This window comes from Cheilinus undulatus, linkage group 5 (assembly GCF_018320785.1).
Source record: "Cheilinus undulatus linkage group 5, ASM1832078v1, whole genome shotgun sequence".
Classification (NCBI taxonomy): Eukaryota; Metazoa; Chordata; class Actinopteri; order Labriformes; family Labridae; genus Cheilinus; species Cheilinus undulatus.
The window spans coordinates 6,611,621-6,627,688 of NC_054869.1; the positions used below are offsets into that span (position 1 = coordinate 6,611,621).

General features: G+C 40.6%; 1 protein-coding gene across 1 annotated transcript; it reads right to left on the bottom strand.

The window, feature by feature from the left end:
• Positions 1 to 1,831: 1,831 nt before the first annotated feature.
• On the bottom strand, positions 1,832 to 15,585 carry vsig8b (V-set and immunoglobulin domain containing 8b). The gene is made up of 8 exons (XM_041788234.1): positions 15,512 to 15,585; positions 15,137 to 15,216; positions 10,556 to 10,725; positions 7,375 to 7,576; positions 7,010 to 7,162; positions 6,786 to 6,908; positions 6,476 to 6,614; positions 1,832 to 2,405 (listed from the first exon to the last, which is right to left on the bottom strand). Exons 2-8 carry the CDS (start codon positions 15,207 to 15,209, stop codon positions 2,165 to 2,167), a joined length of 1,101 nt encoding a protein of 366 aa, XP_041644168.1. The 5' UTR covers positions 15,210 to 15,216; positions 15,512 to 15,585; the 3' UTR covers positions 1,832 to 2,164.
• Positions 15,586 to 16,068: the final 483 nt, after the last annotated feature.

Here is a 16,068-nt window from a genome sequence, read left to right on the forward strand (position 1 = left end):
AAGAAATATGTGTTTTTATTTCGTATTTTCTAATTTGAATCTCAGAATTATGACTTAAAGTTATGGTTTTGACTTTTTTTTTTTATCATATCTTGGCCATTTAGATTCACGATTTTAATTTTAAGTCACATTTTCACGTTTTAAACTCATGAATTTGAAATTACTCTTACATTCTGACATTTTCAACTCTTAACTTTGAATTTTAATCTCAAATATTAACCTTTATGATTTTAAATCGTACATTTTTATCCCATATTTTGATATTAAAAACTCATGATTTTGAATTTTATCTCATATTTTCACCTTTGAAACTCTTGATTAAGAATTTTTTTTTTCTCATATCCTTCCCTTTTCAACCCCTAAATATAACTTAAAATCCTAAACCTTTTCGATTCCAATTGTTAATTTTTCTTCCCACTTTTTAATCCTTTAACTCATTGTTTTGAATTTTATATATATATAATTTAAAATTTATAATTTTGAATTTTATGTCATATTTTACCTTTTGAACTCATTATTATATAATTTTATCTAATATTTTGACATTTTATACTTACATTTTTACCATTTTATCTCATATTTTGACCCTTTTAAACACATGATTTTTAATTTCAGTTAGTGCTTTAACTGCTAAAAATCTTGAATTTCTCTTTTGACTTTTTTCAATCTCAAAATCATTTATCATCAATCTTATGTTTTTTACCACTATAATTTGTTATCAGTGAAGATGAGGTTGACAGTTTATGGAAAATTTTGACCCAGTTGGGCCCTCAGGTTAGACTCAAATTCAGAATTCGGCCCCTGCTGTGTTTGAGTCTGACATCTCTGTTTTATGGAGTGCTTTGCTAGAAACCCCCATATTGATAGATACATTTATGACAATGTGTAGTGAATACAATAAAATTAGTTCAGAAGCTATATTTTAGTATAAACCTGAAAATGAGGGTGCCATATGCTTTATGCTATAAACGAGGAGGCTGGGGTGGAGGAGGTGAAGCTCTGCCAGGAGCAGCAGCAGTGTGGTGCATCAGCATTAATGCAAGCAGGGATTAGTGAAAAGTACATCATATTTCATCAGACTGCTGTGTTGAGAGAAAGAGCTGTGATTGGCTGGGGGACCTGGGAGGTGTGATCAGCTTATCACAACTTTGATATCTGTAAAGGCTGGTACCTTGTTCTCCAGAAGGGAGTTATGGGTGATCAGTTCTGCCCTTTTGAAAGATTCTTTCTTTACTCCACTCTGTGTGACACCTTTGGGGTCCAGTTCATGACCTTGACCCATTTACTTTAGAGTCTAATACAGGCCAAATCGAATGCAAGGCGAACAGCCCAAAAATGATTAATATCTGTATGAATCCTTGCTGTGTGCATTCAGCCTTAACTCATCTTTCTTCCACACTCTGATGCACCACTTTGGTTGCTGCCATTTGATTGACTGACTAGATACTTGCATTGATAGCAGTTGAAGAGGTACACTAAACAATGTGGTCTGTGAGTGTGTAAAAGTCAGAGCAAAATCTCTGATATAATTATCAGAGCATAATAAAACTTGTCAAAGTTTCATGCTGGGAGATGTGTTTCAACTGTCGATGTGAATTTTTAACATCTAATGTGCACTAAAATGGGATCAAGACTCCTGTCAGTTGAAAAATCTTTTAGTTGGGTCGCCCCCTGCAGCTTCGCCCATGTTAAATCCTGAACCCTGTCCTCTGCTGTGTGTCATCCTCTTTCCCTTTTGTCTAAGCTGTCAGTGTCCAACAGAGATAAAATTACAACCCAACAAGTCATAAAAAAGAGGTTTAATGTACATTTATAAAAGTCATGAGTTCAATCATAGAGGAACAAAAAGCACAGATATAAAGTTGTTATACACATACACTATACAAACAGTACAGGCTAAATCTGTATAAAAATGACATATATTATGAGAGCTTTTCCATTTTTACAATAATAATGATGTGGCACAGTGCATTATAAAAGCCAGCCTGTTGTTTGTCCAAGGTCTGAGATAAGATTAAATAAAAGTCCCCAGTAGTCACAGACCAGCACTCCCATTACTCTTCTATTAAATATGTTGTATTGCACCATCTGGCCTACAAAAAATGAACAGTGTTCTTACAAAGTCTTGTTGAAAATAAAACACTCCCAGTGGTTTGTTTTGATGTTACACTGGATATCCATATTTAGGGTCGTATTTGAGATCTGCAGGTTTCCCCCCCGCAGTAACAGACGGCGGTGTGCTGATGCTCCCTCCTGTGTAGACGGCGCTGCGGCCTGACTGCCTGCTGGGCAGGTGGCTCCTTACAGAGCTGTAGATAACACCGGGGTGAGTGCGGTATCCCAACACGGAGCGCAGACTGGAGGCCCTGCTGGTGGGTCTGCTCTCTGGAGCCGGGGCGTCCTCCCTGAGGAGATAAGTCACAAACAGCCATTAATTTGAGACTTTTTTGGAGGGTGGCCTGGATTATTCAGCTACCTAATTAAATGGTGTCAGCTTCACATTCAACACCAGATATACTGGTGGGTAAAGCTGTCGTAGTCGCCTGAGTATAAGATGACCTTTTCAAGACTTATTTTTAGAAAACCTTTTTTAAGGGCAATATTAACTTAAAAAGACATTTTTATTAGAAAAAAAACCTACACACTAAAGGGTAGTTCAGATGTTAAACACAATCATGTATCAGTGTCTTTTTAACCAAATTGCCACATTTCTATTCTTTTAACGTCACGGTCATACCTGTGGGGGTGCTGGGGTCTACTGATGTGAACACACATTTGCATTTAAAGATACAGATCCCAAAAAGCCACTATTTTTATAGATCTTGAGGGAATAAAAGACTGGCTGATATCCAAGACCAAATGGAATGACTAATCCTGTGAAGCTGTGCACCAAAGCTGTTCATCTTGACTGGTTTCACGATTTGACTTCATTACAATTATCAGGCCTGCTATTCTTTTCTATATCACGAAGAAGCATGATGCATCACATAGGGGTGGGGATCCTTGCCCGATCCCATTCCCAGATGCAGGCCTTGTCAGGCCGTTCTCTAACCTGACATGCCAGATGGATGTGTTTCACACATCCATCTGGGAAAGCTTCAATAGAAAACGTTTGGGAAAAGGCAGAGGCTTTAAAAAAACTTGGAGTGTGATTGGATGAATGTTCTGTCTGTCACATCTCTACGGGACAGTCAGAGCAACAAAACACGTGACGTAACCGCTATCGAGCTACGTGTGCGCAGCTACCGAGGAATAACACGAAACATGGCGACTAAAGACATACAGTGCTTAACAAATTTATTAGACCACCTGTCATATTTGTCTCAACCTTTGCAAGATTAGCCGTTCTTGGGTTTAGGGAGAGAATCTAAGCTCAAGACTACATGCCTTTGCACGCTGAGTCTGTTTATTTCGCCCAAATTTTTTTGCATGTTGAAAAAGGAAATCAGTCTCATATTTTTCTAATCTTGTTTGCTCAAAAGGTTTTGTCTGTCATCATTTTTTCAGAACAGGTTTGATTTTATATGAAATTTCGCATCAGTCCAAGTCATTTAAATGAGTGCAGACCAGCACCATTCTCTCTTTCTCACCCACACCTGACCCCTCCCCTCTCTTTCTCTACCTTTCCCACACCAGAATGTCACTCGTAGTTTGCCGGAGTATTATGTTGACATCAGTCATGGGAGTATAACAGATAAAGGCATACATTTGTGGCCGACTCACAGGTGATAACAGACAATTAAAAAGTTGTTCTCCATCTCTCTAACTTGGCTCAGCGCTATGACACACGGATGCTGTATGAAGCTCTCTGTCAGGATGGATGCAGTGGGATTTTAAAGGAGTGACAGAGCCATAGGCTAGCAGTATGAAACAGTTTGCAGCGTTCTACAAATTTTCAGAGTGGAGGCAAATAAAAACACGTGAGACTCCGTGTACAAGGTTCAAGTACATGACGGATTACAGAGCAGAAAAATAAACACATCCGATAATAACAGACCCAGTGTGCAAAAACCTTAAATCAGTCATTTTGAAAGTCTAGGTTGCACCACATTGCTGGGTTGGTGGAGATTTTTATTTTTGGGTTGCCAGATGTGATTTTAAGGCTGACAACTTCTTCCCTGCCTTATTTCATGTGATATTCATGTCTGCAGTGCATACAGTGAATTCAGAAAGTATTCAGACCCCCTCACTGTATGTTTTTTTATGTTTCAGCCTGATGCTACAGTTGAAAAAAAAAACATTTTTATTCCCATATATCTACACTCAGTACCCCATCATGGCAAAGGGAAAACAGAATTTTTGACATTTTTACAAATGTATTTAAAATAAGTAATAAGTATTCAGACTGTTTACCAAAACACTTGAAATTTAGCTCAGGTTCCTCCCATTTCTCTGGATCGTTGCTGAGATGTTTCTATACCTTTATTGGTAAATTAGATTGATTGGACATGATTTGGAAAGGCACACACCTCTCTATAGGGTCTGACAGCTGACAAAGCATATCAGAGCAAAAACCAAGCCATGAGGTCAAAGATACTGCAAAAACAAAAAAGTTCTGCTACACTGAAGGTTCCTAAGAGCACAGTGACCTCCAGAATTCTCAAATGGGAGAAATTTGGCACAACCGAGACTCTTCCAGGAGCTCGTGGCCTGACCTATCCTGGAGGAAGGGCTTTAGCAAGATAGGTGACCAAGAACCTGATGGCCACTCTGACTGAGATCCAGAGATCCTGTGTGGAGATGGGACAAATGCAGCCTTCAATGCAGCCCTCCACCAATCTGAGCTTTATGGCATAGTAGGTAGATAGAAGCCTCTCCTCAGTGCAAATCACTTGAAAGCCTGCTTGAATTTTGCAAAAAACTCTGTAAATGTAAAAAAACAAGCCATAAGCCCAGATCTGTGGAGGGCTAAAGTGATGGTTGTCCTCCACACAGAATCTCTGGAGCTCAGTCAGAGTAGCCATTGGGTCTTGGTCACCTATCTCAAGGCTTTTCTGCCAGGACAGGTCAGTGTGGCCAAGTGACGAGAGTCCTGGTCTCCCATTCAAGAATTATGGAGCCACTGTGCTCTTGGGAACCTTCAGTGTAACAGAAATTTTTGCAGCCTTCCCCAGATCTGTGTCTGTCAGCAATCCTGTCTCCGAGCTCTGCAGGCAGGTCCTTTGACCTCATGGCTTGGTTTTGCATGGTCACCTTCTATAGAAAGGGGGTGTCCCTTTCCAAATTAAGTTAAATCAGTTTAATGTAACACAGGAGGACTCCATTCAATGTTTTTTAAATTTTAATGAACTTGCAAACATTTCTAAAATTCTGTTTTCACTTTTTCCTTATGGGGTATTTCAGTGTAGATTAATGAGAGAATTTTTTGCAACTGTAGGATCAGGCTGCAACATAAGAAAGCCAAAGAGATGTGAATACTTTCTGATTTCACTGTATTAATTCCCCATGGGTAATCTCAACCCCATCACACTCTCCTTCTTCACCATAATAAACACAGAACAAGGCTCTACAGGCCACTGGGTGGCAGGAGAAAACACAGTCATTGATACTTAGCTAATAAAAATGATTTTTTCAGACCACAGGGCCACTGAAGACCCAAGGGGGCATGTGAAGAAAGCCAACGTAACCGAGGTGAAGAGACCCCTTCGAGTCTCATAAAGCAGAAAGCACCAGGTCAAAAACCCGAGTGAGTCCAGCATTGATTTTAGCCAAGCCAGCACCAGGCTTCTGCTCCACCAACCAGCCAAGGACGGCACAGAAGGCAGGCTTGATGAGCAGGAGCGTGCAGAAAACAAAGCTGTGATGCTTACAGCCATGTCAGTGATGGGCTGCATATCTGAAACGATGTCACTCCTACTAATGGCATCACCCTGGTTTCTCTCACGCTAGGCCCAGTTTCCTTGCAACATGCTGAAGCATGATTGTCTCTGCTGGCCTGCACTCATTTTGCTCCAGGTGGGCTTGAGCCCCGTTACCTCATGTACATAGGTCCTCATGTTGTAATACGACACACTGGAGAACAACACAGATGGCTGCAACTGCACTGTGTGGCTTATTCAGTTATTTTATTCAGATACGACCCTCTACAGTAATATCTATTATACATCCTGTCCTAGTTGTGCACCTGTGCTTGTGTGCATGCATGAGCAACTGTAATGTGCCAAAGCACTCTTCTTTAATTCATGCCAGGGCCAAGGAAGTGTACCATGCTCGAGCACTTGGACTAGACAAACAAACTGGACTGTAGGGGTCAAACTTGTTTGGGCATGGTATGGAGGGTCTAATTAAAGTGAATAGATATTCAGTGTTAGGCAAACTGCTCAATTCCTTTAAGTCTTTCTGTTTTTTCTTACCATGTCACAAGTTGACTCACCTGAATTTTAATTTATGTTTTACTGACGGGGAAATGAATCCCTGGAAACCTTTCTCAGGTTTTTAAGAAGGTTTCAAGCTGTTTTATACTCTGATGCAATACCTGATTTCATTTGCAACCTCCTTCTGGTAGCGGCGTTTACGGCAGCAGCAGCACAGGAGCCAGATGAGGAGCAGGAGGAGAAGCAGCAGCAGGAGAGCACCTATGACAGCTCCGGCGATGACACCCGCCTTGTTGGTGGCTGGAAGAGACGACATGAGATTAAACAAGTGCAGTGCTACTATTCCAGCTTTAACAAGAGGCTTACATGTGCTTTTGTTAAATACATCTCAGACCGTAAGCATGAAATTCCTATAGGTTGAATGCATGCTGAGGACTGAAGAGTAAATAAGCAGATAACAAATAGACTCACGGTTGTATGCCTTCAGAGAGTATCTACACTGCGCTTTGCCGACAGAATTTTGCACCTCACACATGTAACTTCCAATGTTGCCGTCTGTGTGGTTCCTTATCAGAAGCTCTCCAGTCTGTTGGTCTAAATGAAAGACGACAGCATTCAACACAAGCTTATTATACTAATTTAGCGGCATGAATGAATACATAAAAGCCTTTTCCTCTGTTGAGCCGTCTCCTCACCTTGGGTTGCAGTGGCTGGAATTGCACCACCACTTTCTCTCTTCCATATGTAGGTAAGAGGAGTGGACCCCTGAGAGGATTTACAGCGAAGGGAGACAGTCCCTCCTCTCTCCTCGCCGCCATCAACCCAGCACTTTGGCACTGACGGGCGAACTGATGAAAGGGAATGAATAAACACATGACACAAAAGCTGCTTTTAGAGGATTGCTCCAGTGGTTAGGTTCAAGGCGTGAAAGGAAAAAAGAGGTGTGATTGCAGTCAAAAGCAGCCATGCCATAGGAGTGAGAGCAGTGTTGAAAAGAAGAATGAGGTGTTTAAAAGAGCGGTAGAACAGGTAAAACTGGTCAAAAGGAATCCCTCCTCACCCATTACAACCACCGTGACTTTTCTAACATCCACTCCCGGTGCCATCTTGACTTTGCACTGGTAGGTGGCTGTGTCTTTGAGCCGTAAATCCCTGATGGCGACGGAGGCGTCGCCCTTCTTGGGGTCCCCGGTGAATGTCAGTCTACTGGACACAGACGGGTCGCCGTAGCGGTGCATCGACCCCCCTGTGAATGATAAGATCTGAGATGCAAACATTTGGATGAGTGATGGCAACTTTACAGCAGGTTTTTCTGCAAACAGAGCCTGAAGGTAACAAACACCCCCCACGGACAGGTTTCACAACACTGTCAGACCAAACAGTCAAGGCACGTTACAGACATTGTTGTGTTGACTTGGAAAGACAGAATAGCTTTTTGCAGTCCTATTGTTCTGAGATGATAGAACAGTTTTAGTTTACAGTACAGGATTACTTTAAAAATTATTCATCATTGCACTCAATTATTTGGCAATCATCTCTTAGTCTGCACAGCAGTGTTTATTTGTTTTGACTAATAATGTCAGCCATCTACCTTTTGTCCATGAGGAAGACAAGACTAAGACTTGTCAGAAATAGATCTTTGTGATAGAGAGTAAAACAAGACTAAATTGTGAGTGCTGCACTGTTGGATTGTTAAATATTTCTCCACAATGCATGCAAGGTATGTCTGTATTTCCATCAGTGCATTTTAAATTAGTTAAAGCAGGGGTGTCCAAACTATAGCCTGGGTCCAGCTGTGGGCTGTGGTCCATTATAAATTGGTCACATGAAATTTTACCTATAAAGAAATATATACATGTATGGCCCACTGTAACAATGAAACCAGTATTTAACTGTTTACTATTTCATAGTTTTTACACTAGACAGTTGTCTTGTATAAATTCTGTAAACAAACATTTTGACAAGAACAGTTTTTTTGTTCAAGACTTAAGCTAGAAAGAAAATGTTGGAACACATTTTGACAACCAAAGTAACAATAACTTGATTCATGACTGAAAAAAAAGAAATAGTTATAGCAGCATGAATAACACTCATATGCTTAGCTATCTGCTACGTCTCAAGGCTTGATTTACAAAGAACGCTGCACTCATCATCTTCATGCATCCTTCATTCAACATCCTGACCAGGGGCAAAGACTGGGGCTGACCAGGCCCACGTTGAAATCTGTTTGGCCACCCCAAAAACACCTGACAATGATTGACTCTTAGCCTTGTCAGGCATTGATATTAGCCATATCTTAATCTGCTTTGGATTGGTGTTATTGACTCTGATATACTAAAGGGGAGCTAGCTGATGTTTTCCTCTGTGTTGCCCTCAGTGTCTGGACACCCCTGAATTACAGTATTGATAGTGCATTAATATAAGTGTTTCATATACATTTTAATATACATTTTACTATTAGCTGATTAAATAAGTGAAAAGAGCATAACAGCTGTGGTTAAACGTTAAGACTAAAATGTACGGACTTTTCATCGACTAAACCAGGACTAAAATGATTCTGGGTTTTCAAGTCAAACTTGACTCAAACTTTGAAAGTTAAAAGTGACTAAAACTTGACAATAAAGTTGTAATCTTAAGACTAAGACTAGATTTATAGTAGCTTCCAAAATTAACACTGCTGCAAAGTTTTCCCAGAATTCCTTTGGGCATTGTGCTTTTGAACTAAAAGTCAAAGGAAACTGTTCTGATATTGTCTGTTGTGCAGTAATCAGTTAAGGTTCTTTTGCACATGTTTCTACATTAAAGACACTTTTGCACCATGAGTGAAGCTACCCACTTATTTAGAAAGGCCCTGCTTGTGTAAGTTCAGTGTCGTATAAACAGTGTGTTAAATGTTATGGAAGAACATTTCCTGATTCAAGGTGGGTCTTTCAGTCTTCATAATTTGTTGACACTCATCTTAGCCCAATTTGAGTGCAATGTAGGTTCAAAACACAATTATATGAAACTAATGAGGGAAAATTGCAAATGATGAAAAATCTGTTGCTTTAAAAGAATTTGTCAGTACTTCAACATGCTGTTATGACTTGGATTTAAACAGGATTTCAAGGAAAGCTTAGTTAACCTAAAAAGGTGAGTTAGTGTAACATAAAAGTGCAAGTAAAACTGAGTTAATCTAACTTAAAAAATCAGTACTATCTACTTAACAAATATGATTTAGTTCGGTAAAGCCAGGCTAGACTGTGCAATGGAAGATTAAGACATAAGTTTTGAGTCAAACAACTTTCATCTTGAAGGTGTGTTTGTCATGCAGCGTACAGGGGTCATGATGGCCGACCCTAGCCCAACCAAAGCCTAACCAGTGGTTCCCGACTGGTTGGATGGATTTCTGGCATGTTTGACATTTTAGCTGTATGACTGCACATACTCTCACAGTAAAAGCAGAACCATGAGCAGAGTCTTCAACTTTGGGGAATTTTTTCTTTGAAATCTGTTGAACAGCATCTTAAAAAAAACATGACAACACCCCTTTAATATGTCTGTCTTATAATAAAGGAAATGAACAACAGGAAATAGGCCAGACCTCGAGCAGACTCTGAATATTTGTTGTTATTTAGCTGGTAACTGTGTTTGTGTTTGAGGGTCTTGAGCCTTGAAGTATATTTGTCACTGTACTCAACAATCACTCTTTAATCAGCAGTTTTCCCAGAATGCCTTTGGGAATTAGACACTTTTGCAGCATGGGTGAAGTTACCCACTCAGTTAGGGAAGTCCCACTTGTGGGGAGCAACATCAGTGTAGCATTGATGGTGCTACAATGATTTGCTGAACATGATGGAGGAGCACTTCCTGTTTCAGTGTGCCTTTCAATCAGTGCTGCTTTTAGCCACTAAAGTTAGCTTAACTTCGATGGCATGACTGTGCAACATTAGAGTACGTGTAAGAAAAACGTGAAAGTGGACGAAAAGCTTGTGTCATTCAGTGAAGTACTTTTGTAATAAGCTGGATTGGATTGGTTCTACTAGCGTACTGGCATTTACAGATTCTTAGCTATTTGTAGTTATTTGGAGATAACAGATCTGACACCAAAGTCCATGTGTGAGACTCACTGCAAAGTGAACTGCCCTTCCATCACTACTGCTAGAGAGTTTGCCTGAAATTGCACGGCATATGCACACAGTAATCAGTTTCCTCTATTTTGGTGGTGAACAACCCCACCCTGTCTTCGAACAAACACTCACCAGTTGGTCTTTCTGTGTCATATCTGGGCTGACGTTGGACCACTCGATGTCCAGCTCCCCTGTGTCTTGGGGCCCCGGGGTGTAAGTGCAACCCAGGTTCACTGACTCCCCCTGGGCCTTATAGGTTGTCTGTGGCCCTGTGGAGGTCACCTGCATCGCCTTGGAAACATCTGGAGGATCAGGAAAATTGAATCAGATTTTTTTTCTTGCTCATCTTTAACACAAACCAGAGCACAAACTTCACAAATAAGACAAAAAAATGGATTTCCTCTCAAATGCCTCCCCCAATCTCCAAGCTCTGGGCCTTCATGTGCTCGTAAACATCTCGGAGAAGAGGAAAGGGGGATGATCTGAGACTAATTGGCCTCTTAAGTCAAGCCGACGAGCATTTGGTTGCTGGAATAAAAGTATAAATGTTCAGCCTATTTTTGCGGGAATGGAGGAACGTTTTAATTCAAACCTCTGGAGGCTCATTCGCTGTCAGAATAATGTAAGTAAATGATGATGAAAAGTGAACGCATGAGCAAACATGAAAAATGCACTTGACAAGTGGCAGTTAGGAGCTGTCTCTGAGTTGTAACACACCCCGCTGACTCATTGTTTATAGCCATGGATTTTAATTATCGCTGATGGCTTAACATTTATAGAATGAACGCTGTGCTTATTATTATTATTACAGTGCAATGCATTTATGCAGATCTGGCTTATTATTGGAAAATATTGCAGCTTTCTAACCATCTCTCCCTATTGAGATGTTTAACCTTCTCTGAATGTTTCAACAGACTGTATAGATCAGTCAAATAAGCCTCTTTTCACTCCTTTTATCCACTGTAGAACTTCAATGCCCCTCCGACAAAACAAGGAATGTCGGAGGTGTTTATGAAAGCATTTAAATGGCAGACGTGATGAAGGCAGTCTGAAAGAAGCTCAAATTAGTCAGTCAAATGTTTACACTGCAAAAGCCCCCTTGGGCCAAAACGCTGTGATCCAAGGGAGATGTTCCCGTGTGGAGCGGCAGCTATGCTAACTTGCCAGTGATGCACTGAGCTAAACATAAAGAGATGGAAATACTCCAACCCCGTCAACCTCCTCATCGGCCCAATCTCCAATAACAGACTCCTTTCATTGTGCTACTGGGGAGTCGAACTGGAGTTTGAGGAATCAATCAAGTCTTTAACAGCAGGCGGTAAAATACAGCTTTAATGAGGTGCTGCAACATCAGGGTTTAAAGAGCTGCAGGGTTTTTTTCATTTATTTTTCATTTCATTTATTTTATTCATAAAGCATGTTAAAAGCCGCTGCAGCTGACCAAACAGCTGCACGTGACCAAAAATGTACACATGCATGCAAATTCCTTCACACACAAAAAGTAGAAAATGCATTAAACAGTGTGCTTAAAGGTTATTTACAAAAGGAGGGCTTTACGGCCTCCGTGTAAAGATTCTGAGCCCTCCCTGTCTCACAGCAGTCTGTGCAGTAGTCATGAAATAATAATATATTGATTCGTGTACACAGACACAAAATCTTGCATTTTTCCCCCTTCGAGTCAGTCAGCATGAATTTTACACTGATGTGTTTCAATTTTTGGTTCTGTATTTTCAGACTGTAAGGCACACAAGAAGTATTTTCCTGTCAGACAGCACAACCGCAAAACTTTTCTGCTGGAAAGTTCTTTGTTTTCCACCAAGGAGACAGCTGATTTTCGAAAACCAGAAGTAAACCTTGACATGCTATGGAGGCCTGAGCGGCGGTTTCTCCCCAAGTGCAGCTGCACTTCAGTGAGCAGAGAGGATCAACAGGAGAGGACTACTCTGTTAGTTTAGAGAGAGGATTCAAGTTTCTATTAACATGTAGTGCTGTGAGCAATCTAACAACGAAGATTACAGTCAAGTTACGTATGTTACATACGCTATATGGACAAAAGTATTTGGCCACACTTGTTAATTAGTGTTCCAATCAGACCTGCTACCACAGAAGTGTAAAATCAAGCACCTAGCCATGCAGTCTACATTTACAGATATTTGCACAATGGATCATTCTGACCCACAGTGTGGTACTGTGATGGATGCCACCTTTGCAATAAGACGGTTTGTCAAAAACCTCTGGTTTTTATTTCAAGGCCAACTGTAAGTGATACTATTAGAAGTGGAGGCATTTAGGAACAACAGCTACTCAGCCACAAAGCAGAAGACAAAGAATTTCCACTGGCGTTCTTGTAAGCACAAAAACTGTGCAGCAGGAGCATCGAGCAATGGGTTTCCATGGCTGGGAAGCTGCATGCAGGCCTCACATCACCAACTTTAATGGGAAACATCAGATGGAGTGGTGAGAAGCACGTCAACACTGGTCTGTGGAGCAGTGGAAATGTGTTCAGCGCAGTGTCGAATCATGCTTCAGATAAGTGAGTCTGGGGCAGTTTTTCAGGGCTAGGTCTAGGCCTCTTATGTCTAGCAAAGGCCAATCTTAATGCTTCAGCATACCAAGCCATTTTGGACAATGCTATGCTTCCAACTTTGTGGCAACAGTTTGCAGAAGGCCCTTTTCCTACCCGACTGTGCCCCAGTGCACAAAGCAAGGACTATGAAGACATGGATTGATGAGTTCAGAGTGGAAAAACTTGACTGGACCACACAGAGCCCTGACCTCAAATCCATCCAGCACCTTTGGGATGAACTGGATTTAAATAAAATGTTGTAAGTCAAATTTCCAGGCATCCAAATACTTTTGTTCATTTAGTGCAACTCCGATTATTTTGAAAGACTGAAACCCATCCAGTTTTTCATACCCACACAAATGATGACTAATAGGGCCTCTCAATGAATTTAGAAAATAATAAAGAGCATCACTTAATAAAAAAAAGTCTAACATTGAAAAAAAAAAAAAAAAAAAAAAAATCATATTCTGGTGTTTAATAAGTTGTAGCTCTCTAGTTTGAGATTAGAAAGTTGACAAAAGCCAACTGAGTGGAAGAAAATCAAGGTTTTAAATCCTCATAAATGAAGCTATTTACCTTGCTCAAGAACTGCAGTTAAGAGCTAATCAATCAGCCTGAGCAAAAAGGAAATGCTTGTGATCGAGGTTTTTTTTAGTTTATCAGCCAAAGTTAAATTTGAAAAATTTCAAGTTTTTCTCATAAATGAATAACTTTTTAAAGGTCAACAATTCTGAGTTTGGTGTCTGATAAACTATTAATCAATCAATTAAACAAAACATGAGTTTTTCCCCTAGAAAATAAGGGATCATTTTTATTTTTAGTGTAGCGCTTATACGCCTTCATACAAATATAACAAAATCAATGCTGTTTAGTTGAGTTTAGCCTGAAAACCATAGTAATGTCTCCTAAATGATGTTTTGGTTGAAATTATATGCTGATGTTGACTTTTGGTCTCCATGACCATTAGACTGTTGCACATATTCCCTTCATGGGATATTTTTCACATCCATTATATGGGCCCCATATGGGTTATATGTGGGTTTGTCCATGGGTTCCATGGTATGTGATGGCTTATGTAACTGCAAGTGTGGATCAGCCCATATGGGACCCAACTCGAGATCCAAGATAGATCCACACTTGTAGTCCACATGGGCTATCAGAGATCTATAGATGGATCTATATGGGTCTAACATGGGCTGATCCACACTTGTAGTCCACATGGGTGATCAGGGATCTCTAGATGGGTCTAAATGGGTCTAATAAGGGCTGATCCAGACTTGTTGTCAACATGTGCAATCACATGGCTCTTTAGATGGTGCCTATCTCTAGCTCGACAAACCCACAAGGACCCATATTGCAGCCCACATATGGGGCCTACATGGACACACTGGCTGGGGGGCAACAGCCCCTAGTCAGTTTTTGGGAGGGGCAGAAGCTTTCACAAAGTCTGGCGGGTGTTGGATAAGCGTTCTATCTGCCTAATTCCTCCATGTTTTGGTAAACATGGTAGAAACAATCTTAAATAAATCTAAAGTGTAGTCACTATAAAGTCAAAGACAGGAACAAGGACGGGAGCCTCAGCAATCTGAGACCTGAATTACCAGTATGTATTTTAAGACTCTATTCTGTCAGACATGATGAATGTTTTTCTGTTTTATTTTCTTCATTCTGTTTTATGTTTTTTGAACCAAAATGAACAGCATGGACAAATGCCAATCACTATTTTTTTCCCTTTTTTTTTTAACTTGGGTCTTTCTGGGTCGTTTTTAAACCCACACACCAGTTGGACCCCTCAGAGGGGCACATATGGACAGAGCTATGCATGCTATGCAGGGTACCTGTCAGACACCCACATAATAAGCACATGGTTCATTGATTGTCTGCTATGCGATTCACAGAGTATATCACTGCTGAATCTTCAGGCTACAGCGTGCCAGATTGGCCGGCGTGAATCACGGATCAGACTGGTACAACATAGAGAAAAAACACCTGCTGTTAGTGATCACACACCCTCCACTCTCTGTGATCGGAACATTTAAGCCTCGTTGTAAACAGGACAGTCATAAAAGGGGAATCTAAAAACATGTCGGTGGTGTATTTACTTTGACTGCACTTATCTGAAACCTCTCCCAGCATAAAGCACTCACCTGTTTTCAGCTGGATTGTTAGCAGAAGCAGCACAGCCATCTTTAGCCTCATTTTTGTGAATTCAGGCTCCATAATAACCCTGAGAGCGACATGAAGGCAATACATTAGATTGGAATATAGTGGCTGCTATCTTTGAATGCTTGTTTTTATCTCTAATTTATTTTGTGAAAGGTTTCCACTGTATGCTTTTGTCCAGCTCTCTTACAGAGTGGTTTATCTTAAATCGAACATGCACCTTGGAACAGAAATAGTGTTTTTGAATAGTTTTTGAAAGCATGGTTTGAGAGTTTACATAAAACAAGCTAGATGAAGTAGAACATTTCAAGAACACCACCAGGATTATTAAGTAGATAGAGATTGTAGCTTTGACGTACCTTGAAGTGAGGCTATAATCCAGAGAAAGAGTAGATCCCGTGCGGCCTGGCTGTGTCTCAGGTTGACTGGTGAGGCTTGCTTATTTAGTTCTCAGGTGAAACTCAGCAGCAGTCAGCATGGCCACACCCTCTCTGTCCATAGTGCAACTGAAGGCCACTCCTAGAGCTGGGAACTTTCACACCTCATTCAAATGCAGCTTCTTGTCTTTAAAACACATCATTATAGGTCAAAAATGTGGGATTTTGTTTAAAATGATTCATTTATATCAGGATTGACGATTCAGAAGTATGCTTCTGAAGACAGTTTGGGGATTTCTTGGGTTGTTCCGTCAGGTTTTGGAGTGGTATCTAATCACAGGCCAGTAGCTGATGTTAAAGATTAATTATCTCTCAGGGTTGAGTAGTTCAACAACTATGCTGTCATGCTGCTTTTTACAACAAACAACATACCAGCAGAGGCGGTTTCAGTCATTTAAAGGCCTCAGGCAGAGAGTTTCAGGACGTACAGGACATTTGAAATTTAAATACTCAAATACCCAGGAGTGCTTGATCACTTC

Bases quoted from the DNA above. Each gene is read 5' to 3' on its own strand.
- vsig8b (XM_041788234.1), bottom strand. From the start codon at position 15,209: ATGGAGCCTGAATTCACAAAAATGAGGCTAAAGATGGCTGTGCTGCTT. The intron at 7,163-7,374 runs GTGAGGAGGGAT...CCCTTTCATCAG, and splicing joins AGTCACGGTGGTTGTAATGG to TTCGCCCGTCAGTGCCAAAG. The intron at 6,615-6,785 runs GTGAGTCTATTT...CGTCTCTTCCAG, and splicing joins CTCTCTGAAGGCATACAACC to CCACCAACAAGGCGGGTGTC.